This window comes from Podarcis melisellensis (assembly GCF_964234715.1).
Source record: "Podarcis melisellensis genome assembly, chromosome: 8".
Taxonomy (NCBI): domain Eukaryota; kingdom Metazoa; phylum Chordata; class Lepidosauria; order Squamata; family Lacertidae; genus Podarcis; species Podarcis melisellensis.
In genome coordinates, this window is record NC_138540.1 from 51453957 (window position 1) to 51481608 (window position 27652).

Consider the following 27652-nt stretch of genomic DNA (forward strand, 5'->3'; position numbering starts at 1 on the left):
ACACACACAAAAGCTATGGTGGCTGGACGCTCGATCTCTTGCCCATGTAAAACATTCATGATCTCAAAGCCCAAGTTTGCACCTCCCAAAGCTGGGGTGCAGAAAAACCCGCACACAAATCAGTGGTGGCTGGTACCCATTGAGCCTGATAGGGCAGGGAGGCAAATGATGGGAAGAGCCAAAGAAATCCTAGATCTGATGAGTCCTACAAAAGCAGCACTGTAGAAAGGAGAATAAAGCTGACATCTGCCACCCCTTTGACAGATTGTAAGTAAGAAGGCAGGCGGGCAGAGTGGTGGGGCAGTGCCCCATTTGCCCTAATGGAGCAGACTCGTCTGCGCAAATCCCTCTTGGTCACCCTACACACACTGAGAGCAAACACATTATCCAAGCATGCAACCAAAACAGTGCCAACCAAACACGACAGAAAAGTCTCAATGGGCTTCAGTTTGCATAAGTAGGAAGACAATAAACAACTCTTTGGTGGGGAGGGAATGGAATGGGCACCTCCCAAAGACAAGAATACAAACAAAATAAGTACAGATACATAGTAAGGAGAGGGACTATAGCATATTTATCTTATTAATATGTATATGCTGCTCTTGCTCCCAAAGGAGCCCAGGGCGGCAAACTTACCAACAATTAAAACTTCTAAATGAAGTTTTTAAAAACCTTCCAAAAACAGATTAAAAGGTTAAAACATACACTCACAGATAATAATTTCAGGGTTGTACTTAACAGGAATATGTTCTTGGACCACAACATTCATCATCCCTGGCCAGTTGGCCATCCTAGGTGGAGCAGATGGGAGTTGGAGTCCAACAACCACTGGAGGGCCTCAGGATCCCCATCCATGATCTACCATGGCCTTTCCCAACCTGGTGCCCTGCAAGTGTTTTGGACTATAATTCCCATCAGCCCTAGCAACTACAGCTACTTGTAGCCTCCAAACACCTGCAGGGCTCCAGGTAACAACAGTGGAGCAAATGATCACTTGTTGCCATTTGCAGCCCTGCACGCCACACACCTGGAAGAACTAATGCTGCAGATGCCTTGAGATGTGCTCTTTTCTTAAAAAAATTCCCCATCCAACATGGCTCTCTCACTTCCCCGCCCCACCAGCTTCCACTTCATGGCCATCTTTCAGCCTGCAAACGCCTCACTAAACACTGCCTGCTAGTCTGATTACTCCTAATCAGTGGTGGCTGGCAGTACAATCATTGTACACACACGAACACACACACACACACACACACACACACACACACACACAGAATAGCTGCACTGCTGAGAGAACCAGGAAGAAGAAAAGAATACAGGGTTTTTTTGGGACAGGAGCTCACGCTCAGACCACTTCCACAAACTCTGCTTCATTCATAGTTCAGGGGCATACTATAGGGGGCTTCCAAATGACCTGGTTATTAAGCATCCATCCAGGTTTTTTTGGTGTGTTTTTTTTGCAGGGAGGTTAGACAATGTTGCAGCAAGTCAAGTGTCATCTCAAACTTTCCAGGATATTTTCCTGCTACTTTTCTTACTGGAAAAAGTCCTCTTCTCCCTTTTGGAGAAGAGGGTTTGTTCTGCAACACACACACACACACACACACACACACACACACACCTCTAATTGCACAACCTAAATTTACTGGGTGTGTGACTGAATCCCATCTAAAGAGCAACAGCATCCTGGAAGTCCAGTAACAGAGCCTTCCCCAACTGAAGTCAACTAGCAACTCCCAGCAGCCCCAAATGCACAGGAACAATTAAGGGTTGTGGATAAACAGCATATGTCATGGGGAGGGGGCATAAGCTAGCCCCCTTTGCATTAGGGGAAAGTGTAAAAGTATTTTTTTCATGAAAATCTTTAAATGCATTGTGTTAAGAAAAGTAGCAGACACAAATTTAGGAGAAACACACATCAAAATGCTAACAAAAAACTAATAATCACCAAACTGGTGTGGAAAATTTCAGGGTGGGCATAGTGTTTCACTTGTAATACGTTTGTGCCCTGTGGTTTTCCCGAAAAATCCTGCAACCTTTCACACCATAAACGCTCTCAATTTGGTTTTCTGTCCCACTTTTGTGGTTCCTCTAGATGGCAATAATGATGTGTGGACCATTCAGCATAAATACAATACTATTTAATTAACAACATGTTGGGTGTCGTCCCCCCCCGACAAATTTGCGTAGGGGCCATGCTCATCTTCTCTGTATCATTCCAATTCTAGTATTTGTGCTGCTGGAGTGAGCATTTCATTAATGACATGTTGCAGAAGGCAGCTGCAAAAACTCCCAACACACCTCCAATTTGGAGGGGCCCTAAGGCACCCTCCTCTTTGCATTACTAATCCCATCAGATTCACAGCCCTCTCTGTGGTTGCATTAAAGGGGGTGGGAAGAGAGAAGAGACGCCTTAGGTATCTCTTGTATGGCAACAAGTGCAGCCTCAACTCTTACCTAAGCTTAGTTGTAGACAGTGAACTACGATAACCATTTCCAAAGCTATTTCTAAAAAGCAACACTTGTTAAGAATTCACACATTCACACAGATAGACCGAGTCAGTAAAAAACAAACCAACCATGGTGGGCATTGCAGTGTGTTGTTAGTGTTTAGTTTTCCTCTTGCCTTCTCTCTCTCTTTCTCTCCCCCCATTCCAAGGACAAGCTTTCCTAAGCAACGTGATCTTTAGCACTTGCTCTATTGATTGCAAAGCATGGTCCCGTTGTATTTACCCAACACTCTTTCACTGTTTGTACTGCACAGCTGGACCAATCAGGAGGAAGGCTAAACAATAGCTGCAGAGCTGGGGGAAACCGTGCACACCAGCCTTCCTGGTGCTTTGGGCTACAACTCCCACCAGCAAGGGTTTACACATACTTCTTTTTAAAAAATCCACATCAGATATCAAGTATGCTCCCCCCCATGGCATGCGTGGTGCTAACTTTAGAATAAAGAGCACCTTTTTCTGCAGACTCATCTCAACATATCTGAAACTTCCACCTGGTTTTCAGTTTCTGCACATTTATTATGCACATGGATGCATCAGTGCTGTCACCTAGGCCTTGGCACAAGTAAATGCAAAATGCAGAAAGCAGGGGAGGGGGAAATAATGCTACTTTTAAGGCAAAGAACAGGGTAATCCTTTTCCTGGCGAAAGTAGAAGAAACCAGCGATGGCACATCAGACCGCAGATGTGATCCTAGATAACTACTGCATTAGAGGAGTGCATGTGTTTTTGTATTCTCTGACACTTTAGAAGATGAAAACAAAGAGAGGTGCTTGTTTTATAGGATGTGACAGAGAAATTGCTTGTGGTGCAGTGGTGTAGCGTGGGTTGTCAAGTAGAGACCCATTTCAGGCATGAAACAGTAAAGTGGACTCTGGGATTCTATTTTAATGATCACTGATAATTCAAGTACAAAAGTACTTTTTCATGCTTAGCAATAGGGCACTGCCACTGAAGAAGTGAGATCAAGAAGTGAGTCCCTCTAGCTCAGTATCTACCTGCACTAACTGGCAACAGCTCTCTGGGGCATGGATGAGAACCCTTCAACCCTCTATCTGTGTTGCTGAATTACAGTTCCCACCAGGGATGATGGAGGTTGTAGTTCAGCAGTATCTGGAGAGCGCCAAAGGTTCCCCAAAGACTCTAGGGTTTCAGAATCAAGTCTTTCCCAGCCCCAACTAGAGATGTTGGGGATTGAACCTAGAATCTTTTGCATACAAAGCAGATGTTCTTCCACTGAGCTACAGCTTTTGCTCCCTTGACAGACACACAGACACACAGAGACACACCATCCCCTAGCCAGGTGAATCAACATGATTCAGTAGTCCACCAAATTAAAAATGGTGCACCAGGCATTTTATTTTATGCACTCCTTCAGGTTACTCTCCCATTGACAGGGTTATCAATATGGAGAAGTTGCATTGTATATTTGTTCCATACAGCACCTAGCACACAGCTAAATAATTATTGTAGGAATTAATTCTGAAATGCATTTGACCCATTAAATCATGTTACATTGCTATGTTGAAGGCCAGATAACTGAGTGAAGGCATCTTTGTTCTCCAGCTACCAATTTTAATAGCCATCCATTTGAACTCTTGCAAAGCTTAACTTCAGCATTTGCCAACCTGTTTTGACTACAATTCCCATCAAATTCAGCCAGCACAGTGACAAGGCTCTGGTCTTTTCTTCAGTTCTTTTTTTTCTTTTCTTTTTTGCAGCAACAAAAATTAAGAAAGTGCCACTTCTAGAAATTTGAATCTTTTAATGGAATTTTTCAAGGGCGCACACTATTTTTGGCAATTCCAGAAAGCTGACTGGAATGAAGTGGAACTAAATAGTATGCAGACTGACCCTAGGAAAGGTAAAGGGGCAGGTAACCTTGATGCAAAATAGAAATGGATGCTACCAAGAAAGAGGTGCAAAAAATAAATTACTACTAATAAATCTGAAAACTTCTGCAGAAGAATCATAAGCACCTAAGAAAAGCTCCACTGAATCAAAACAGTAGCTCACCCAGTCCTGTTCTCACAGTGACCAACCAGATGCCATAATATGAAACCTGCAAGCAGGACCCAAACACAACAGCACTCCCCCTGTCTGTGGTTCTCACTAGCTACTGAGAGAACTGTTGGAGTTGCCTATCCCTGTCCCCATCTGAGGGTATTAAGACCTGCAGGCCATGGGGGAAATGCAGAAGACATAAAGCCCAGACCACAGAGCTTGTGCCAGCAGCTCCTGAAGTTGCCCTGGGAATATTTTGTATAATTTGTTTATCCTAATATTGTAAATAGCCTCAGGTGCCTTGGCAGAAAACTGGCATATAAGTGCAACCAAGCAAATCTGTCAGTCAAAATCCATATATTTAATGCACCCTCCCTGATCTGCTACAATGAGGTGGGAGACAGAGAAAGAACCTACAGACCTTGACCTAATTCTATGCAGCCTTTGGACTTAGTTCATGCAGATTGAGGGCAGCGGAGGGAGGGAGAGCCTGGGGTAGGACCAGCGCAGGACGTTTTGCCACTATCCGTCTCAGTGGGCATCAACCACCACAGATGAACACCTGACAAGTGTTGACTGACACCCAGTTAAATCAGAGAAGGAAATAGAACCAAGCTCCATCAAACCCCAAGTCCAGTGGCATTTCAGTTCCACATGCCCTGTGGAAGAAACACTGGCTGGCTCCAAAGAAAAGGTAAACACCTGACAGGCATGTTGGTGAGGGACCGTTAATACCTCCCACCCACCACCAGACCTGCATCCGCTTCTGCAGCAAAACCAAAGTTTACCCTAGCAACTTGCAGGCTTGGTTTGCATTTTAAAGGCATGCAATGTATTAAATATGCAGCTGGTGGCAAATCCCTGTGCTTTCTGTCACTGCTTCTAAAGGGCAGGGGAACATTTTAGGCAAAAGAAAAAGGGGGTGGGGAGAGCAGGAGTGCGGAATCTTTCCCAGCCCATGTGGTCAGCATTTCCTTCTGAGCAAACCTTCCAAGGAACACATGCAAGTGGTGGGCGGGGCCAGAGGAAAAAGTGGGTGGAGCAACAAATGTACATGCTACTTTTGTATGCAGTGGTACCTCTGGTTATGAACTTAATTTGTTCCGGAGGTCCGTTCTTAACCTGAGGTACCACTTTAGTTAATGGGACCTCCCACTGCTGCCGTGCCGCCGCCACACGATTTCTGTTCTCATCCTGAAGCAAAGTTCTTAACCTGAGGTAATATTTCTGGGTTAGCGGAGTCTGTAACCTGAAGCGTCTGTAACCCAAGGTACCACTGTAGTATTTTTACACACACAAACACACAGGCAGGTCTCAGTCCTCCATACACTGCAGAGGAGTGGCTAAGCAGCATTTTCGTCCACACCAAATTAATTATTCAAATTGGAAGGAATCCTGCTGAATCAGCTTTCCTGATCACTTTTTCAGATGGGGCCAAAGGTGCATATCAAAGAAAGGAAAACTCCTGCAATGAGACAGAAATACTCCCAACCTCCACCCCTGATGCATTATTGCAATAATTCCTTCCGCACTCCTCCCCTTTTTAAAAAAAGTGGAATAAAATCAAGATGGTTTGCAAGGCCATATAAAGAGGTAGAAAAGGGACACGCCCCTTGCCATCAAATGGTGAAGGTGGGGTGGGGGGTGGTAGAGGAAGGAGGAAAAGGCTGCAGAACAGGTTTCCCCTGAAACAAAATTGCAACCTGTTAATCAGACTGAAGGAATCTTAGGGCTGTAATCTTCCCTTGTGTCCTTTCCGAACCCCTCTTTTATTTTTTTAAGTTGAAAACATGCAGCCCATTTTCTGCTGACTGATGTTGAGAAAAGTGGTGCCTCTGTTCTTCGGCTACCAAGAGCCAACGCCTCTCACTCATCTGCAGGACCAGACATGAATGCACCGAAGTCAACCCAGGCTCTGCTCTTAAGAGCCTTCCTGAACTGTCAGTTCGTGCATGGCACTGTGCTGCATTCACCCAGAGTGCTTTACCACCACAAGTTCCCTTGTAGGGCCAAATGCAAGGTGTTACTGTTTGTATATAAAGCTTGGGACCAGTTTACTTGAAGGATCACCTCATCCAACATTTGCCCATTTGATCTGTGGAACCAACATAATGATCATTCTGCACTTGCAAGGAATCGATTCTTCTGTGTAGCAGCAGCGCCTACTCTCTGGAATACCCTTCCCACAGATATTAGGCAGGCGCCTCCAGTGCTTGCTAAAAACATATTTGTTTAGGCAAACCTACTTACACATGTGATTTGCTTATGAATATTTGTTTTGAAACTGGTGATTTCACCCGTCTTTTCATGAATTTTAAGTCTATTTGCTTTTAAAGTTTTATTTTATCATCAGTGTTTTCTTATGAATATTTTCTACCGTTTTATGGAAACCTCTTAGAAGTTATGGTTGATTACATGGTACTGTATATCAGTCTTGTTAAATAAATAAATAAGTTACCCCCAAAATCACATTCTCCAGATATTTTAAGGGCCTACAGCCTTCCTGGACTGCAGGACTACAGCCTCCAGCTCCTTTCAACAGATTTTAATGTTGCATTTTTATATTGTGGCAACACACCCTGGGACCTTGTGGTAAAAGGCAGGTAAGAAGCCCAATAAAAAAAGCAAAGTAATAACAAGCCTGTCAACCAGCTGAATAATTTTAGTTTGCTAAATGACCTGCCTTCCAGCATGTTACATTTTATGTATTACCAGTGCCTTTTCAGAATATCAAAGGAAACATGATGTTCCTTGCAGTTTAAATGAAGAAGAGTTCCCACTAGGCATTGGAAGAAGAGACCATATTTTGAAATTTGTTTTCCCCTGCTAAGAGCAAATACACCAGGAACCAAACTAGTCTGAAAGAATAAAGACAGATTCCATCTGCTGATGGAAGCATCATGCCTGCCAAAATTTCACAAATGGAAAAAGGTCCTTGTATTCTGACACATACCAAGAACCAGGACCTGAGCACCCTCAAAGCTCCTTTTAAGCATTGCAGAAAACTTTCCTTTGCTCCTGTATTATAATGCAGTTACTAAATTTGATACAACAGTTTCTTCTTGAAAAAACAATTATGGTGGTAATCTAGAACAAGTGCAGCACCAAACCAACCAGCAAGATTTCCTATCTGAATTGGTGCTGAGTGTTGTTAGGAGCCTCCTGTTCCCCTTAGGGAACATTTCCAAGTTCCCTGAGAAGATTGATTGACTGTTAAGCTAGTCTATAGCTCTGGGAGGGGAACTATAGCTCTGGGAGGGGAATAGGGGTCTCCTAACACCAGTATCTTAAATTACAGTTCCCAGGATTCTTTGGGGGAAACCATGACTGTTTACAGTGGTATGATGCTGATTTAAATGTATAGTGCTGACAGGGCCTTATATTAGTGGTTTTCAACCCATGACACCCTGGGGTGCCTTGAATGATGTTCAGGGGTGCTGCAGGCAACACTGGTCTCTGTATCTCTTTTTTTCTTTCCCTCCCTCCTCTGATGCCCTCTTGTGTCTCTGCTGCCCAAAGGCTTGCACAGCTGTTTGTTGCAGCAGCCCTGGCTACAAGTGAATGGTGCCTCTATGGCTGGCCAGGGGGTGCTGGTTGCCAGCAGCTGAGATAGCCTCAGAGTAAGTAAGCAAGCAGGCAAGATAGCCCAGCCAGCCAGCCCGCCAACCCTTGCTGTTGGGAATGGATAGACTGGGCAGGCAGGCAGGCATTGTGTTGGCCTTTCTTGTGCTTGCTGTGAGCAACGCCTGCCTGGGAGCTGAGTGCCCGGTGCTGAAGGGAAGCCTTTTCACCGTGCAGGCCCTGCAGCGCCCGCTGCTGCCTCCCAAGGTAAGGTGTTGTCCTCACATTCACCTTTAGCCAGTCTCCATTGGGCCACTAAGGCTGGGGGCATCCTCTTCCAAGGCTCCTGTGTGGCAGTATGAGGAGGCACCTCTCTTTGGGGTGGGGTGGGGCGGGGGCAGCTCAGAGACTAGGGGCAACAGTAGGGAGGGTGTCTGAAAAAGGACAAGAGGCTGCCAGCTCTGCAGGCAAGGGGTGTCATAACTAAGCTCTTGAGCCCCACAGGGGTGCCGCAGAAAGAATGTAGTTGGTCAAGGGAGCCATGGACTCAAAAAGGGTGAAAACCTCTGCCTTATATGAATGAGCATAACTGTTGTCTGGAGGTGCCCTGGGGTCAGAGTGCATTAGAATCTCCACTAGAATTCCAAGCTCAAAGAAGTGTAGTTGTCAGGGGAAATAAGACATTGATTCAAGGCTATCATGCAGGGGATATTGTCAAATACAACAACTAAGAGAGAAGACTTAGTGTTCCTCCAATTTGTTTGCAGGTATATTCTGCAACATGTTATTGATGCAATAAGAATACACTAGTAAGGGATTTATACTGCTTCCTGAATTATTATGCTTCCTGAATACTACTTCATTATTGCTGTCCAGAGAGGAATTATAGCACAACAGAAGTGGGAAGAAAACCCACCAGCGCAGCACATTCAAGAAAAAATATATGCAGGATTTCAGCAGGAATCTACAAGGTATGAATTGACAGAAAACCAAACTATCTCAAACATATAGTATTGAAAGCAAGATCACATGTAATGGCCCCAATATCATAATTAGCACAAAACATCACAAACACACAATAAAAAGATGTCTGAATGGCCTTTGATTGGCACTTAGACATTGATTATGACACACCTCTGGCTGTGAAGCAGGGAAATATTGACCCAACAAATATCACAAAATGTTGTGCACTTTTTCCTGCACTCTCTTGAGCCAAGAGTCATCTTTCACATTCTCAAGGATAGCTGTAGCTCAGGACACAAAGCATGGGACACCATATTACAACAACAGATAACCAAACGGCAATGCATTCAACCTCATAATAGATGGAAGGAAAACATTTTAGTTCCTTGTAGGCATGACCTATATACATTTGCTTATGAAACATGCATGGTGTACACTATTAAGGAAATTGGGACCTGGATACCCTACAACAAATGAGGGACAAAGGCCAAAAGAAAAACTGATGATGCCATTTGTGTTTCACACACTACTTCTTGCAATCTACGAATAGAGAGGAGATAAGAGAGGTGTAAAATATGCCCCCCAGGAGATCAGCCTATTCATCCAGGTTGCTTCCAAGTCAGACAAAAAGAAGCAAATATCCCTGCCAGAGGGCTTGCAGACAGAGCTATCAGTGTCTACACATGTCAAAGACCTTACCTTGTGTTTGCTGCGGCAGCTATAAGCAATTGTCCCTGTGGACTTAACTAAATACTTAGATCCATACTGAACAAGCTATGCACATGGCTTTTCAGCTATGTGAAGGTTCCCTTTGATCTTCAAGGACTCAGATTTTTTTAAAACAAAATAAGATAATGCAAAGCTAGCCCTGCAACTCGAGAGTTTAAATCAGGACTAAGCAAAGAGAACTATCAATAAAAGTTTGAGCTACAATAAAGACTTCTAAAGCTCACAATCACTCACATTGTGAGCATGTTATATTTGTGTACCATCAATGGGCTGTCTCCAACTATGTTTTATTCAGAGTAGACCTGTTGGAATTGATGGGCAGGACTAAGGTCAATGAATTTCAATGGGTAAACTTTGAGTAGAATGTAATTGGATACAACTTTATGTATGGGGAAAGAGCGGACTCAAGCACACCGAAACTGTTGCTGGACAACTTGTTCATTGGCCATGCTGACTGGGGTTGATGGGAGTTTGATTACCGCTCAATAAGCAGGTTGTCTGGAATTGACCTAAGAAAGATGGACTAATGGACCAACTCAGGATCAAGGCAGCTTCCCATGCTTCAAACAGGTTGCTAATCTTCTGACTCTAAAACAGTGCTATTTTCTATAAGAAGGTCAAGACAAAGAGAAAGAGAAAGAGAAAGGAAACAATGCTGTCTAGATGTCATTGAGCAAACTCCCATCAACCTCAGAGAGCATGGTCAATGTTCTGAATTCATGGGCTTTGTAGATCAACAACATCTGGGTTCAGGTTAGTCAACTGCTGCTCTATATTTGCATATTTTCCAGGCATGTGTCAACTCCTCATTTTGGCCTTCCTGGATATTGGGTAAAGATTCATGCAGCAAACACCAGCAACCTGCCAGTTGCAACTAGCTCCGTCTCTACTATCAGCATTGCTTTAGCATTGTCTGATGGCTCAAGTTCAAATGATGGCCGTGGAGACCTTTATGAGTGTGCATGTCACACTGAACCGTGGGTTGCAATGTGACACAAGCACCCCTTTGCATTTTTAAAAGCAGCAGAGTGTGATTTTCCTGAGCGGATGACTTTCATGTAATTATGACAGCTTTTCTCAACCTAGTGTCCTTCCCAGATGTTCTGACTGCCCCTGATGGGAGTCATAATCCAAAACATCTAGAGAGCACTAGGTTGAGGGAGGCTGAATTACAGGGCAGGACTTACCTGTTGCACTTTATTGGTGACAGCCGGTAGCTTAGATGTATTTAAAAGGGCGTTCTCTTTATCCTCCAGGAATGAGCTTACCAGTGGCTGTTAGTCATGATAGCCAAACAAAACCTCCAAGTTCCAGAGCAGTGTGCTTCTAAATACTAGTTGTTGGAAAGCAACAACCAGGAAGGGCTCTTGCCTTCTTGATGTCCTGCTAGTGGGTATCCCAGAGGCATGAGATTGGCCACTGCAGTGTGGGAAGGAGGTTGCTAGACTAGATGAGCCTTTGGTGTGAGCTCTGCCTATGAAAAGCAGCCATAACATATGCTCCAGAACTGTGCTGCTTTTTGCAATTTAATCTTGACTAGAGTTTGAAGGACAAGACTTTCAAATCTTGCTGGGATTCTCACCCCCATCTATTGAAATCTTTCTTGTTTTCCTGCTCAAATCTGGGAAGAGCCACCGCTCAGTGGCAGAGCATCTGCTATGCATGGACATGGTCCCAGGTTCAATCCCTAGCAACTCCAGGGAATTCTGGGGAAGATCCCTGTCCAAAATCCCAGAGTTCTTCTGCCACTACTAGATGGATCTGTGTTCTGATAAGGCAGCTTTGTAAGTTCTGCTAAGCAAGACAGAACTTCTGAACCTCAATTGCACAGGATACTTAACAGAATGTTTTCAATGACTGGGAGTGAATATATTTATATACAGTTAGCTCAAAAGTAACAATCTCCTTGCCATTCAAGCTTATTTCTGCAATTTTAAAGGGTGTGGGCTCAGTGGCAACTCCCCAAGTTCAATACAGTGGTACCTCGGGTTACATATGCTTCAGGTTACATACGCTTCAGGTTACAGACTCCGCTAACCCAGAAATAGTGCTTCAGGTTAAGAACTTTGTTTCAGGATGAGAACAGAAACCATGCTCTGGCAGCACGGCAGCAGCAGGAGGCCCCATTAGCTAAAGTGGTGCTTCAGGTTAAGAACAGTTTCAGGTTAAGTATGGACCTCCGGAATGAATTAAGTACTTAACCCGAGGTACCACTGTACTGTAGCCCCCACTTTTCCCCAAGCACACAAACACCCCAACTGCCCCACTTTAGCAGGCATAATCCCTATTTTTGGGGGGGTAAATCACCAATTTTTGGCTTCCAGTGTGTGTGTGTGTATTTAGGAAATGGCACCAATTTAGTTTTTCTTGATCTGCTGTTTTTCAGGATTCAACTTCCTCTTCAGAGCCTTTATAAGTTAAACCTAAGAGTGGGGTGTGGGCGCAACTTATCTGTCATACACTTGCAAATGTATGTGCATGCTGCAAGGCCATTTCACACACCACAGCTGCCAAGGTACATTTCGTAATTGATAAGGCAAGTTGTCCTACAAGATGCCTTTTCTAGTATTTCTCTTAACAAGAACACACCCTTCTGGCTTTTAAAGTTGGTGGAAGACCAGTGACCACAGAGTAAACAAAAGGCTTTAAGGAGGAGGAGCAGAACTTTCAGCAAGGTGTGACAGCAAGAGAGAGGGTTGGTAGTGGTGGGACATTGAGGATTGGAATATTACAAGTTTTCTTCTATAAATAATCGGAGGATAAGTCACTATGGGGAACCAAACGGGCAGTCCTGGTTCCATCAACTGCATGGATCAACAGGAACTAGCATGGGCTGAAATGCACCACATATCTGAATTGCAGCATTGATGGAACACTGAAACCATGCTTTCGGGTCTTGAGGACTAGAAGATTCCTTAGTTCAAATAAATGTTCAAATTGCTGTGTCTTAAAACAGGACAAGATACAGAGCCCAGATTTCTAAGAACCAGCGAGAGTTACAGGTGGATATCCTTTAACTCAAAATTCTCTGCCTCACCCAAGGCATCCTCCTTCATTTGACCAAGAAGCATCGACCACACCTAGACAGAGGCAGTAGCATGTCCTCTGTGCTTGTACTGCAGTAGCTACCTACATCTAACTTGCAATTTGTGATGATAGGATACAATCACATAGAAGTATTGAGCATAATTATAGTGTGTCATTTTTTTAAAAAAAGATGAACAACGAGGTGTACTTAGCTAAGCTGTTCCAGATGTCTTTGGTTGCAAGACGAAGGACAAGATTGAACTTGCAGTACGTAACGTTTGTCTCAGAGCTATTTCCAAACTACTGAAAAGTCACTTTACAGTCTTAACTGGTCTTGCATGAAATCTACCCGGGGAGAGCGAAGAGAGGAGAAGGGGGGGAGGATACACCACGCCTAATGATTTCTTTTGCAAAAATACTTCATTCCCCTTGCCCTACCCAGAGTCTGCTGTACTCATAATTAAAACTAAGGATGATTCAATGTAGGGCAAAATCACAGCAACACTGAAATACATTGCTCATTACTTACTGGGCCTATCCCTGTCACCAGAAGCGGCAACACACTAACCTGTTCCACAGCCTAAGCAAGTTTTCCCCACAAACACACTCAACCAGCAATTCTAATGAGATATGAAGAACCAGTTCCATACATTCCAAAAAAAAGCTATGGTGTTGTATTTTTCCATTTGACTCCAGGTTGCTCAAAAGCATAAGACACACACATATATGAAAAAGTAAAGGCAAAACACCTTTGCATGTTTTGAAAAGTGAACCAACAAACTCTCTCCCCACATTAACAGCAACATACAGAAAGGACAGTACGTGATGCTGCAGTTTGGCTGGGTGCTGGGGAGGGTGGGGGAGAGAATGCACAGAACTGTACCACTCGTGAACTCCATATACAACTAATTTCAGGACGAAAAAAAGTCTTAATGCCCCAAGCTTTTCCCCCTAGATAGAAAACTGTCCCTGCGTGGAGAACATATATGAGTTTGGCCACCACCTTGCTGAAGTTAAGCAGGTCTGGATCTGGCTAGGGCATGGATGGGAGATTACCCAGGACCTCCATGTATGCTGCATTGGGCCTCGAGGTTGGAGAAAGGTGGGATGAAAATGTAAGAACACAGAGCTAGATAGTTACATCCATATTCAAATCCCACAGAACTCGTTGAGTAAATCTGAATGTGTGGGCAAACTCCCTGCCCTTCAGTCTACCTTTCCTTTACAGAACTGCTTAAAAGAATACATAAAGTATTATTTATCAGCCTTCCTCAACCTGGTGCCCTACACATGTTTGGGGCTACCAACTCCTACCAGCCCAAGCCAGCATAGCAAGCTGGTGAGAGTTGGTAGTCCACAACATATGGAGGGCAGCCAATTCTGCACCCAGGGACAGAGTATCCCCCCCCCCAAATACAGTTTTATCCAAAGTTTCATCCCCGGAGTTCAGGGTAGCATGCAAAGCTTTCCCACCCACTTTTACCTTCACACCAGCCCTGTAATAACTAGCTCCCAGGTCAGCCTGAGAGAAAGCGTGTGGCCCAAGGTCACCCAGTGAACTTTGTGGTGGTGGGAGTCATCTCCCCAGACAGAGAGCTATACTCTGGCCCCCTGCACCTCACTGGCTTTGCAGAAGCTGTGAAGGGCACATTCAAGTATTTCTAAAGACAACCATCCCCTTAAAACACCCCTTCCTTTCCCTCATGTGAAGTGTTTCTTCATGGCAATGGGCTAATGGTGGGACTGCTTAAAAGACAACATACTCCGGCCCCCCTACCCTCAGGGTTACCAGTTGTTTTCCCTAACTTATTACATTAAGACAAACCAGTTTGGCTTGCTATCCAAGTTGTGTACAGGAACGGCCCTTTTGGTGATAACTTTGTCTTTTTACCATATTCAGAATAATCCCCCCCCCATCATCCTCAGTTTCACCTGAACCCCATTAGGGATCCTATTTAAATATTTCTCTATTCAATTTCTCTTTGGTATTTGGGGGAAAGAGGCTCTTGAGGCTCCATCATTTATTGTTTTCTTTATTTATTTTTTACTGGACAAGTAGATCAGCATTTAAAGTGTCATGTCCAGACTACATCACTGCCCAAATCCCATAGGAACAGCCTTACCACATTGCATTAAGAGGGCTAACCTGGCTGTACAAGCAATCTGTGATTGTTTTAGACCTGTGTGCTACTGGACTTTTGTCAAGAGGCTTTCAAAACCAAAGCTGCCAGAATATGTCACCCATACACAAATTCCCATGGAGAATTCAAATTTGTCCCTGGATGAGTGCAACATCAAGCACCAAGTGACATTTTTGAATGAGCCACTGCAGACCAAATAACTTTAGCTTATAGTCAACATTATACTTTGCATTTAGACACCACATTCGAGATTTCAGAGTGTGTTAACACATAAGCGTTGTAGTTCTTTTTTGGGGTGGGGGTACAGATAGTCTAAGGCCATTTAGGGTGTTCAAGGCAAAGGTGAAATTACAATCTGGGACTTCCTGGCTCTCATGGCGAACACTCTGGTTATTAACAGCACCAGATTCAATACTTGTCATCGTTCAGCTAGAAGTCACTGGAGACGATAATCAGAAATGTGCAAGCATGTGGTGAATAAACAGAGCAGGCCTTACTGGCAGGGCAAACCATGCTTGCAATATTGCTGCTGTGAATAACTGGTCCGCGGAGCGGATTTCAAAGCGAAAGTCAAAAGCAAGTCTATTTGCCTTGTTGCATCAGTCAGAATCCTGCTCTCTGCATTAACATTAACCCTCAGCTTCCCTCACCTGCTGGAGAACTCGATCCAGTGGCTCAGCTTTGCTCAGGCCTTCAGGGGTTAAGCCTGTCACCTCTCCACATTCATCGCTCAGCTCCAAATTGTCGGCCTTCACCAAGCATTTGTGCAGGGTCCCTACCTGAAAATATTTAACAAAGTGGGAATGGGGGGGGGGAGGTTGGAGGGAGAAGAAAAAGTAAGAAAATGGAACAGGGTGGTGTGCACACATGCATGTGTGTTAAAAGAAAAGCACAATGGTTTAAGGGAATCTGCCTTATAATTTCTTTAAAAAGGTTAGATTTTGCCAATTTCACAAAATCCAAGTTTCGTTTCACTCCTTGGTTGCTCTCTTTCTCGGAAGACTTGCTCCCTTCCCCTGAAAAAGGGACTTGGCTGCAATTCTTATATAATCCTGATGAGAGGAGTTATGTTTATCCCATCAGAACTGGCTGGTTTTCATGGGCAAACAAGTCACCCTGCAACACTCTCATTAAGGGGCTCAGCCATATTGACAACTGGGCAGCTTTTTTGCTTTTTAAATAGCTGTTAATGTATGACACAGGGTGCAAGAATGAAGGCGGGGAGGGAATGAGATTTGACCAAGTTGCTCTTAATGCACACAGAAAGTCCCCCTCCCTGGGTTCGATTCCCATATAAAGCGATAGGTCCCAGAAGCAACATGCAGGCCTGATTTAAAATAATAAAAAAAAATACACAACACACACCAAATACCCCAAATGAGGAAAAGGCTCAACTTCTAGAAGAAGCAAAAGCTTTTGGCATTTAAAGCCTAACAGATAAAAATTAGCTGGAGTGGGGGAGATAACACTTTTGTAGTCTAGATTTTCCCCTCCATCAATCAATTTTAAGGACAATTTTGAAGCAAGTGAGTTCCCCATTTCGTAAGAGTGCATATGTGTATGTATGTAGGTGGTCAAACAATTTAAGTTGCTCCCCCACCTACGGAGATTTTTGGAGAAGAGGGATACTTAGCCCTTCTCAGCTTTGGAGTGGGGGGGGGAGTTGGGGAATGTTACTCTCAGGCAAATTTGGGTAGGTCTGCATTTGCTGTTTTCTCATTTCCTTTTTGCACGTCACCCAACTTTGTACCAAGAGTTTGGGAAGCCATACCTTCTTGCTGTGTAGATCCACAACTTGCCACACCAAGAGAATTAGTTCCCTTTCATCGGAACCCAGCTTAGCCCCATATGCACCAGCTGTTGCCCCAAACAAGACCACCAGAGAGTCACTGTGCGGAGAAGCAGCCGTCATGACCACAGGGGGGGAAACAGCTACAATCAAAAGCAGAGGTAAAAAACAAAAGAACAACAAAACAAAGGGAAAAAAATAAGGGAGAGAAAGAGAGAGAGAGATCGAGTATAAAACAAACCCAACACAAACCCCCACAAATAAAGGGTTGCCCCTTTCCTCCAAGTGATCAAAGTGGAGATTAAAAAGGACAATATTAGAAGAGCCAGAACTATGGGGAAGGGGGGCAGGGAGAGGTAGCTAAGACCAAAATAAATTATTTAAGGAGAGATTCTGTTTTGCAGTTGTACCTGCCTTGATGAGGTGCTTCTCTTACTTCCTAGGTCAGACTGGGGGATGAAATTAACAAGCTCCTTCTGACATCATGGCAGGAAACCCAGCTTTGGTTAATCAAGGAGGGGGAAAAAATCTTTTTCTTCTCCTCTTCTTCCTAAGTTACCTGCCCATGAGTGAGACCATGTGACCCTAGTCAATCTCCCAAAGGGGCAAGGCCATTGGGCCTTTGGAAAAGGTATAGGGGAGGGACCTAGGGAGAAATCAACGCCTGGCTGAGCTTACCTGATTGGTGTGGGCTGGTGTTTGCTCCTGACTGGGAGAGAAAGAGAGATCAGAAGGGAAACTCCCTTTTCTCCTCCTCCCTCGGTTTTAATTCTGACTCCAGGAAGTGCCTTAACCTGCTTTCTGAGGGGTTTTTTTTTTTAAGGAGTCTTTTATCAGCAAGTGGAATGCAACACTCCTGCTACAATTCGTTTCTAAAGGCACAGTGGGCGCCCCCAGGATATATTCGCTCGCAAGACTTCCGTCCTCAATATCTTGTGTTCAGCCCTTCCCTCTCTCGCTAGTTACCTGCCGGTTTTTGTCACCTGGGCACAGATACCATTATTTTGAAATCTTTACTTGTTTAAAGCTGCAACCGTTTTTTGTTTTTTGTTTTAAAGTTCTGTTACATTTATATCCTGCCTTTTGCACCAAGCAACTCAAGGTGGTGCAAGTGGTTCGTTCTCCCTCTCCTCATTTCATCCTCACAACAACCCTGTGAGGTGGGTTAGGGCGTTAGGCTAACACTACCCAATACTGGCTCTCAATTCTATGCAGAAGTAAAAAACCTCATTGCTGCTGTGAGCGAAACAGCCCCCAAATGAAGCTAAAAGCCTGGGATCTTATACCTGCTTGCAGACAGATCCTGTAAGGCAGAACTATGAGCCTTACTTCAGAGTAAACATGCTTAGGATTGCATTTCACAAATGCAATCTTTGCATAGTTTATAGCAGGGGTGGGGTAGCTCCAGATTTTGCCCTCCAGGTGTGGGGTTCCAACACTCATCAGCCCCAGACAGCCTGGCCAATGGTCAGGGATGCAGGGGGCGTGGAGGGGAAAGCTGAAATCTAACAGCATGGGGGGGGGGCAGATGCAAAAGGGAATTTCAGCAGGCAAGCTGAAATTGTGCTATGCATCTATTAAAGGTGCAGAAGCCTCCCCAATTTTGCACCTGGCCACTAGGGGACTTGTTGAGGGTTGGGTCACTCAAAAACTTTGCTTGTGGGGCAGCTGAGTGTAGTGTGAAATGAAGTGGTTTCCAGTGTTATTTTGGTTTAAACATTTTAACAGTGGTTTTGATTATTTTAAATGTTTTTATTGCACATCTGAGAAGGCATTTTAAGCTTTGCTTTTAGTTGCTGTATTAATTTTATGATGCATTATTGTGTATTTTATTTCTTGGTTGGTGGTTTTTATTCTGTGTTCCTATAATTATACTTTGAAATGCATTTCATACAGAGGTATCTTAAATAAGTAAGTGAACAATGCATCACACCTAAACACCAGCAAAACCTGCACAAAATGAGGGTTTTCTTTTGAAATTATTTGATTTTTCTTAAAAAGCATTGAGGTAGCCATTGTGAGAAAGCCATTTGCTAGCCTTCCACAACACACTCCTCCCCTCCTTTAAATGGTTTTCATTTTGAATTAGAAAGAGAAGGGCACTGTAATCTTTTCAGTGATTAGGACCTCTAAAAGTCTTAATCCAGGCCCTGCCCCTGAGTCACATGTTTCTTTCTCTTATGCCCTTCCTTTCCATTCTCATTGTTAATAAATATCAAGCTTTTATCTGCAATTTCCTTCAACACCTTCCTCTGGCCCTTTTCCCCTCAGAGGAGGAAGGCCTTCCCTCTTTCCTGCCCTGGAACTTCTGTCTCCTGGTCACCTTCACTCGGCAGGCAAGGAATGTCCAGCTCAAAGGCTGTGGCATGGCTGGCAGGTTGTGGCACTGAGGCCCTCCCAAAAGTTGCCCAAATATGGGTCCTCCAGTCCCGCCATTTGCATTGCAGAGACAGTTGAAGGTTGCTTCCTTTAAATAATAATAATAATAAACTGACAGGGCTCTTATGCACAGCTGGCAGGAATTTATGTGATGAAGTTTTATTTCCCTAAGGCTGAGGAGGAAGTGATCGGCAGGCTTTGAGGCCTAACTTTGTTCAAGGCAAATTTAAAGGCCCTTCCCTTAAAGATTTGCTAGCCTTCATTGCAAGTTATCACCTCCTCACCCTTCAAACACAGCCTGCATAGGAGACTATAGAGTGCCTCTACTGTCAAGTAATAGTCTTAAGATGCTGCCCAGTGACTGTTAGTGAAAGGAAGGTATAAAAATCTGGTTAAGAAACAGTACCATTTGCATCTGGAGGTGTTTCCCAGGCACTATAATGGCAGCTGTTTGGACATGGCTTCAGAGAAAGGCACCACAGAATATGAAACCGAGCCCTTTCGAATACACACCAGTGGCTTTAAACAAGAGATGTTTGAGAGGACTGACTGAATACAGTTATAGCCCAAAGTGTGTTTGCTGGTTGGACTTGGGGTGGGGTGTGGGGTTTGACCACCTTACGTGGCTCAGTGAATTCCTGTCTTCCCTGTAGAAATGGATCCAGCACACAAGAAGAAGGGAGTGTTCAGCTGAAAATGGAGTGGCCTTTGCACAGGTATGGAATGTTAAGTGGCTTTGCTGAATGCCTGCTGCAGGTGCCTCTGTTACAGGGTCTGCCAAGGAGGGGAAGAAGCCACCGTTTGCATTACTTGGGGGAAGGGTGACTGAGAGTCATAGCACCATAGAACTGCAGAGTTGGAAGGGACCCCGAGGGTCATTCAGTCCAGCCCCCTGCAATGCAGGAATCTCAACTAAAGCATCCATGACAGGCTGCCATCCAACCGCTGCTTTAAAAAAAGAGAGAGTCATATTGAGGAGGAAGGTGACATTTTCTTCCCACAAAAGTTTTAAACTAATGTGCAGAATTCCACTAGAGGCTCTCCTGGTGACCTGTTTACTGAACATTCATCCTGTTTATAAGTCTTCCCATTAATCTCTCATTCAGGAGTGCCAGCTTAGCCCTGCGACTGTGGGTGCCATGCAATGTGCATGACCAAAATTTGTGGGTGCCTGGCCTCTTCATGGGGAAATGTGTGGGTGCTTGGGCCCCCAGAGCCCCCAGGGGACTGGCATCTATCTCTCATTGATCCCACACTTTTCAGTGCATTTCTTTCCTAGCTGCAAAAATGTTTACCTCAGTGCCTTCTGAGTGTTACACCAACTCTGAGAGGTAAAGGTAAAGGTAAAGGTAAAGGGACCCCTGACCACTAGGCCCAGTCATGACTGACTCTGGGGTTGCGGCGCTCATCTCGCTTTATTGGCCGAGGGAGCCGGCGTCCAGCTTCCGGGTCATGTGGCCAGCATGACTAAGCCACTTCTGGAGAACCAGAGCAGCACACGGAAACACTGTTTATCTTCCCGCTAGAGTGGTACATATTTATCTACTTGCACTTTGATGTGTTTTCTAACTGCTAGGTGGGCAGGAGCAGGGACCGAGCAACAGGAGCTCACCCCGTCACGAGGATTCGAGCTGCTGACCTTCTGATTGACAAGTCCTAGGCTCTGTGGTTTAACCCACAGTGTCACCCACGTCACCCTGAGAGGTTCCCATATTACTGTTGAGGGGCTGAGGTTGAGAAGGTAGCTTGACCTGAAGCTGATTAGTGTGCCAGAAGCAAGATTTGAAGTGGCATTTCTAGGTTAATAGTGCAATGTAATATTTATACATATAGAATCAACTATGTCGGACAACACTTTACTAAATACTGGTATAAGACAACAGGTCTCTGCTTGGAGATTATAGTTTACAGTTTGACTCATATGCAGCCATAGATTTTCGTACTTTGAGCCAGTGCTGAGTTTTGGATCTGGTTTTGGATCTGGGTTCAGATCCCTGTTTAGCTATTAAGCTCACCCTGGGAATTAAAGGGAATTAAATCAATGGATACTAGCTGCAATGGCTATATTCTTACCTGACCACCTGGCAGGTGTGTCACTGCTGCTTACCGAGAGAAAAGCATGGTGCAAATGCACCAGCAGGAGCACTGGATTGGCTTGGCATGGTGTGTTTTCACCATGCCTGCCTTGCTGCTACCTGCCACCTCTCTCTCCTGGTAAGCAGCAGTGACACACCTGCAGGGAGATCTGGTAAGCGCCTCTGCCCCACCATGCTCCCAGCTACTGTGTAGGGTGACTGTCATTCACTCTTAGTCTATTGTATTTCACAGGGTGGCTGTGGGGAATAAATGGGATGAGTGAGAACAGTATGTATTGCTCAGATCTCCTTAGAGGGAGGGAGGATTATAATATAATAATGATGCAATGTTTTATGTTCAATTTTCATTGGTTTTGTATATTCATTAATATCATTTAAAATTTTGCCCTTCCAACCCTCAAAAAAGCAGGGAGGGACCTGTCTGAATTGCTTAGAATCTAGTTAATTCTACCCCATCCAATCACCCTCCTTCATCCATGCATTTCCAACTTGTGATCTATATATAATACAATTTTCTGGGCTGAAAATACTAAGAAATAGTATCGAATGTTTGCAGAGAAGAAAAACAGGATCCATTTCCTGCTGCAACATGTGGGGTTAAGACCCTGAGCGTGCAGTGCCAGCAAAGTTAATTTGTAACCTGGAACTTGCTGCAATGAAATGTTACTCTTGCTCAGCTTTAACTTGAGTTCTGAAAGTCATATTTCTAGAGAGTGCAGCCTTCACACAACTTGAGGCCTTCCAGATGGTTTGGACTATAAGTCCCATCAGCCACCAGCCAGCACTGGCTGCTGGAGGTCATCCTGTTTTCAGGCTGCAAACCAGAATAGCCATTTGTGGTGTAGTGGTTAGATTGTTGGACCCAGGACTAATTGTTGAATTGGTTTTATCTGGATTGCTGGGCTGGGCCAACCAGGATGTGTTTTGTGCTGCTGATTGTAATTTAATTTTAAAAATTGTTCGATGAGACAGATTGTGAGCTGCCGAGAGGGCTCCTTCCTCTGAAAAGCAGCATAAAAACAAAAAACTGAATGCAAATTCAGGGGAGAGTCTGCCTGTTCTGTCCCAGCGTGATTCCCTGTGCTGCCTTTTCCTTCTTTCCATCAGCAGCTGCTGGGGTGAATCCTTCTGTTGGCCAAACTACAGGGTGACCTAAATGCACAGTGTGCACCTCTGAAAATATTTTTCATTGGTGAAAGTTAATTACCGTATTTTTCCATGTATAAGATGCCCCTATGTATAAGACACCCCCTATTTTTGCGGACTCAAAATTAAGAAAACACCACTCAGCACTACCCATGTATAAGATGAGCCCCAATTTCAAACCTAATATTTTGGTTTAAAAACCTAGTCTTTTTTTTAAAAAATAAATAAATTTTTATTGGAAATTTTATTTACAACATAACACAACCCCCCCACCCCCCAACAAAGCAATCCACCTAGTCTTATACACGGAAACATATGGTAATTGTTACTATTGTTATTTTGTCTGTTACAATGACTCTGCCTCTATTAACCCTAGGTTTCTTCAGCTTGGGGACGCAGGTGGCGCTGTGGGTTAAAGCCTCAGCGCCTAGGACTTGCCGATCGAAAGGTCGGCGGTTCGAATCCCTGCGGCGGGGTGCGCTCCCGCTGCTCGGTCCCAGCGCCTGCCAACCTAGCAGTTCGAAAGCACCTCTGGGTGCAAGTAGATAAATAGGGACCGCTTACCAGCGGGAAGGTAAACGGCGTTTCCGTGTGCGGCTCTGGCTCACCAGAGCAGCGATGTCACGCTGGCCACGTGACCCGGAAGTGTCTCCGGACAGCGCTGGCCCCTGGCCTCTTAAGTGAGATGGGCGCACAACCCCAGAGTCTGTCAAGACTGGCCCGTACGGGCAGGGGTACCTTTACCTTTACCTTCTTCAGCTTAAACATTCCTTGGTGTTTTCTTGCTTTTTCAACTTTGCTAATTTTATCATTCCAAAATGTTCCCCTAAGTTCCTTATCAGTGCCACTTTATTTGAACTGTGCTTTTCTTTCCAGGTTTTTGCATTCACTACCCTGGCCATCTTAAAAGCAGACAATGCAAGTCAGTAGCATAACTAGAATACAACAAACAGTGTCTCAACACTGGGTGCAGGATCTGAGGAGGCATGCTACAATAGACATTGTTCTAGGGTCCGGACAGACTTTGGCAATTGTAGCGCTAAGGTGATTCTCTTCAGATAAATTGTCCCCTGTTTTCAGAGGCCATTTCCAAATACCTGGAGGCAGGCTGAGTTTGGATCTGTTGACTGTGTTATTCAGTGTTTTGTATGAAAATTAATCCTCTGCTTCTAGGCTTCTTATTTAACTGTTGGCTAGCAGTCAGGATTGTGCTTCCTCCATACTGCAAAAGGCCTGTATTTTCAGGAATCAAAGAATAGGCTCATGAACGTTTTGGTAGATTGGTGATATGGACAAATTAATAAACAAGTTAACACAGAGGAAATGGATCCAGGTCCCTCCTGAAGTTGGGAGAAAAATGGACACATTTGTTGTTTGTTGTAGCTATATTAGAACTGACAGAAATATATTCTTTTTGTAATATTAACATTTTGAATAAGGCATGTTTTGAGAGATTTGGGGAAGGATTTGAAAAGTAAGGGTTGAAGTTCAGTGGCAGATCACAAGCTTTGCATGCAAAAGTAAAGGGTTATTCCATGGATCTTCCTATACTCATTTCAAGGTCTGAACAGAGCTTTATGTATGTACAGAGTTTTCCCACAAGTGTCCTGGAAAAACTGGGACATCTCATTTTTTTGTTGCAAGAGAATGGTGGCCATTTTTGTTGTTATGATCTCTGATGATTTCATGGCGTGATTTCCCCCCAAAAAATGTTTTTTCAGGGCTGCCATCTCATGTAAAGTATGCATTTTTGGGTGCTGTGCCTGAAAAAGCATTTTTTTTGGGGGGGGGCAGGAAACAGTGGTGATAAATCAGACAGGATCACAACAACCAAAATGGCCGCCACGCTCTTGCAATAAAAATCGGGAAGGTGGTGTCCAAGAAGATGGTATCCCAGATTTCTGCTTCAAAGTGTTGGAGGGGTATGCAAACGCAGGGATGCAGCTGCGCAGAGGGAGCCTCTCAGTGCTCAAATGTGGACTTTCTTCAGAGCTGTGCATCAATCCATGAAGGTCTCAGAGGCAGGGGTACAACCTCACTCCCTACCCTCCATGCCTTCCTATCCATGCACACGTCGCATGAACTGAGCAAATGCTTCCAAACGGCCAGAATTATTCTTACTTTTTTTTCAACTTTGTGCATTCTAAAAGACTGGCCGTTGCTTTATCACTCTATTGCTACAGGAATTGCAGTGTCAATATTGATAAAAAACAAACCAAAACCAGGCATATGGCTCAACAGGTGCAGAATGCGCTGTGCTGCCTCCTCTCCTGCCAGAGTCATGCTGCTGTAGATACGTGTTCTGGCCTAGCCCTACCAGATGCCTTCAGCTGCCAGCACCACACCCACCTCCTTTCACACAGAGCTTTGCTTCAGAGGGAACGCCCTTGTTTGCCAAGGAATAGGAACTTAGCTAGCCAGGGAACTGTTGGTTTTGTCAATCCAGGTCCAGCCTAAAATATTTTGGTGCCTCAGCCAGAAACAAATGGAAGCCTCCCGTCTACTAGGAACAACTCACCAAGAAGGTGTGCCAGGCTTTGACCCAAAGTCTCCAGATTTGCCTGGCCTCCTGCCACTTTCCCTCAACAACTTTGCCAAAGAAAAAGCTCAATTTTTGTGTCTGGATTTTCACCCTAGGCAGGCAGAGGAGTTGTATCTCCAGGTAGAGACACACACACACACACACACACAGACAGAGAGAGAGAGAGAGAGAGAGAGAAGCATGCAGCTTTAGCCCTGCAGTCTGCCACATGGGAGAAAAGTGTGAGAGATGTACAGGAGATAGAGATGCCTCACAATTGTCCCATAACTCTTCCCAACCAGTGGGGGCTGGTGCCTGTTGGGACTGGTAGGGCAGAAGGCAGGGAAGGTGGAGTCAGAGCCAATGGCAAGGTGGAGCTAGAACCAAGGATGGACCACCACCCAACCCAGATTGGATCCTTCTAAGCTGCTCCAATAGGCCCAGCCCTTGAAACTTACTATGCACATCAACTTTGCCACCCCAGAGTAACCCACAGCGAAGCTGTAATCCTGCAGCACCATACACTTAAATGCAATTTATAACAATATTTGAATCATTCCAGCCAAACTCAGAAAAGCAGCACAATATTTGTCAGAAATATAATACTGGGCACAAAATGGATGTTGTGTGGTGCCCAGCCCTGAGCTTAAGGGCACATTTCACATCACTAATGATAGGGCTGCCTCTGTCTCTAATTTAGTTAAGGTAAGTCTAGAGATGTTTCAATGGTAATATGGGACTGTTGCAGATTTCCCTTCATCTTCGTCTTGCGTAAGAATGTTGCATCATCCCTGGCACCTTGATTTTGGTTCAGCAGCACAGTGGAAGCCTACACACCTCTTTCAAGTTCGGTATTCTATGAACTCGGTAGCCCGAACCATTCCAATGGATAAATAATGGGTTTCGTTTGGCAAGCAATTTTAGCCTTCACATTCTGAACATACTTACGACAAACACAAGAGATGCCTTGCCATGGCCCGAAGTCTCGGAAGGTTGATAAACAAGTCTTCCCCTGTTGTTTTTCCGTGGGCATGTCACATTCACAGATATACTGTGTGTGTACATGGAGGCTCAATTTAAGAAATCAATGACCAATAGTTGTTAAAAATACCTGCCCTCCCTTTTGAATTTGTCTGTTGTTATTATATTAGTCAGCTAAGTAATAAGAAGAGTCTGCTGGATCAGGACAGTGGCTCAGCATCCTTTTCTCACAGTAGCCAACCAGATGCCTGTGGGAAACTGACAAACAGGATCCAAGCACAGGAGCACTCTCCTCTCCTGAGGTCCCCAGCAACTGGAATCCCAAAGCACTGCTGCCTCTGACCATGGAGGCAGAGCAATAATCATGGCTTGCAGCCATCAACTGCCTTATCCTCCATGAATGGGTCCGATCTTCTTCCAGGTTGGTGGTCATTACTAGACAAGATGCCCATCTGCTTTATATTCTTCTTTTTAATAATGCAAAAATAAACTAAGCTGCCCTCTGCTCCCCCACAATTCAGATTGTCAGTCAGTTTCATTGGAATAGCGCAATCAGCCATTATTCATCAAATCATTGATAACATTAACAGTTAGAAAGCAACAGCAGACACCAACCAATGTTGCTCTGTCAAAGGAGAGAAATTGCTGCTTTTCTTTCAGGTATGCATGCACCTTTAACCCTGCCCGCACCTTCAGAATTTAGACAATATACTTAATTGTTCTATGGCCTGCGAACACACCATACATTTAAAGCACATGACTTCCCTCCAAGAATCCTGGGAGCTGCAGTTTACCCCTCTCAGAACTGCAATTCATAGCACCCTTAAACTACAGTTCCCAAGAGTCTTGGGGGGCGGGGTAGCCATGTGTTTCAAATCTATGGCGTGTAGACAGCCCTATACTGTCATGTGCTTGTTAAGATCAACCTGTCACTTTTATTTTGCAAAGGAGGAACTTTTCTCCTCCTATCTGCCAAAGGAAGATTATACAGCAGGGGTAGGCAACCTAAGGCCCGTGGGCTGAATGTGGCCCAATTGCCTTCTAAATCCAGCCCACGGACAGTCCGGGAATCAGCATGTTTTTACATGAGTAGAATGTGTCCTTTTATTTAAAATGCATCTCTGGGTTATTTGTGGGGCCTGCCTGGTGTTTTTACATGAGCAGAATGTGTGCTTTTATGTAAAATGCATGTCTGGGTTATTTGTGGAGCATAGGAATTCGTTCATCCCCCCCCCCCCCAAAAAAACATAGTCTGGCCCTCAGCAAGGTCTGAGGGACGGTGGACCAGCCCAAGGCTGAAAAAGGTTGCTGACCCCTGGTATACAGTACTTGAAGATCAATTGTACAGCTATGACATTCAAGAACAAAATTTAACAGCCTTGCCCGGTCTGGTGCCTCCAGGGGATTTCGACTATCCATCAGCCCCAGCTTTTTGGACCAGTAACAACTGCCCGACATAACCTATACCACAGGGTTGTTGTGAGGATAAAATGGGGCCGGGGGAAGGAGAGAACCATGTATGCCACCTTGAGCTGCTCCTTGGAAGAAAGTTCGGATATGAATGTAAAAAGGAACAGGTGTGAAAATGAATAGACCTTGTCTTGATGGTATACAATGCCAATAAGTTAATGATGCATTTTGTGACGAGGTGGTTCCTTTAGCAATCATTGTCACTGCAGTGTTATTCAAGAAGTGTCATCAAGCCTGGTGGTTTCTTCTTCATGTCCGGAGTGGGGGTGGGGAAAAGTGGAGCTTATTGAATCAAACACCAGCCTCTTTAATGAAAGCCAGGGGTGGGTGGGAGCCTC

At 44.5% G+C, this 27652-nt stretch overlaps 1 protein-coding gene across 3 annotated transcripts in view; it reads right to left on the reverse strand.

Annotated features, from left to right (window-relative positions):
* Positions 1-17289, reverse strand: part of ESRP2 (epithelial splicing regulatory protein 2) — a 49036-nt gene extending 31747 nt beyond the window's left edge. The window contains exons 1-3 of one of the 3 annotated variants that reach the window (XM_081920316.1): positions 17132-17289; positions 16704-16864; positions 15583-15711 (exon numbers count right to left, since the gene is read on the reverse strand). In XM_081920316.1, coding sequence (XP_081776442.1) covers positions 15583-15711; positions 16704-16844 — 270 coding nt within the window. In that variant the 5' untranslated portion in view covers positions 16845-16864; positions 17132-17289. The remainder of the gene's footprint in view (positions 1-15582; positions 15712-16703; positions 16865-17131) is intronic. The other 2 variants (XM_081920315.1, XM_081920314.1) reach the window with 2 other exon arrangements.
* Between the last annotated feature and the right edge of the window lie 10363 nt (positions 17290-27652).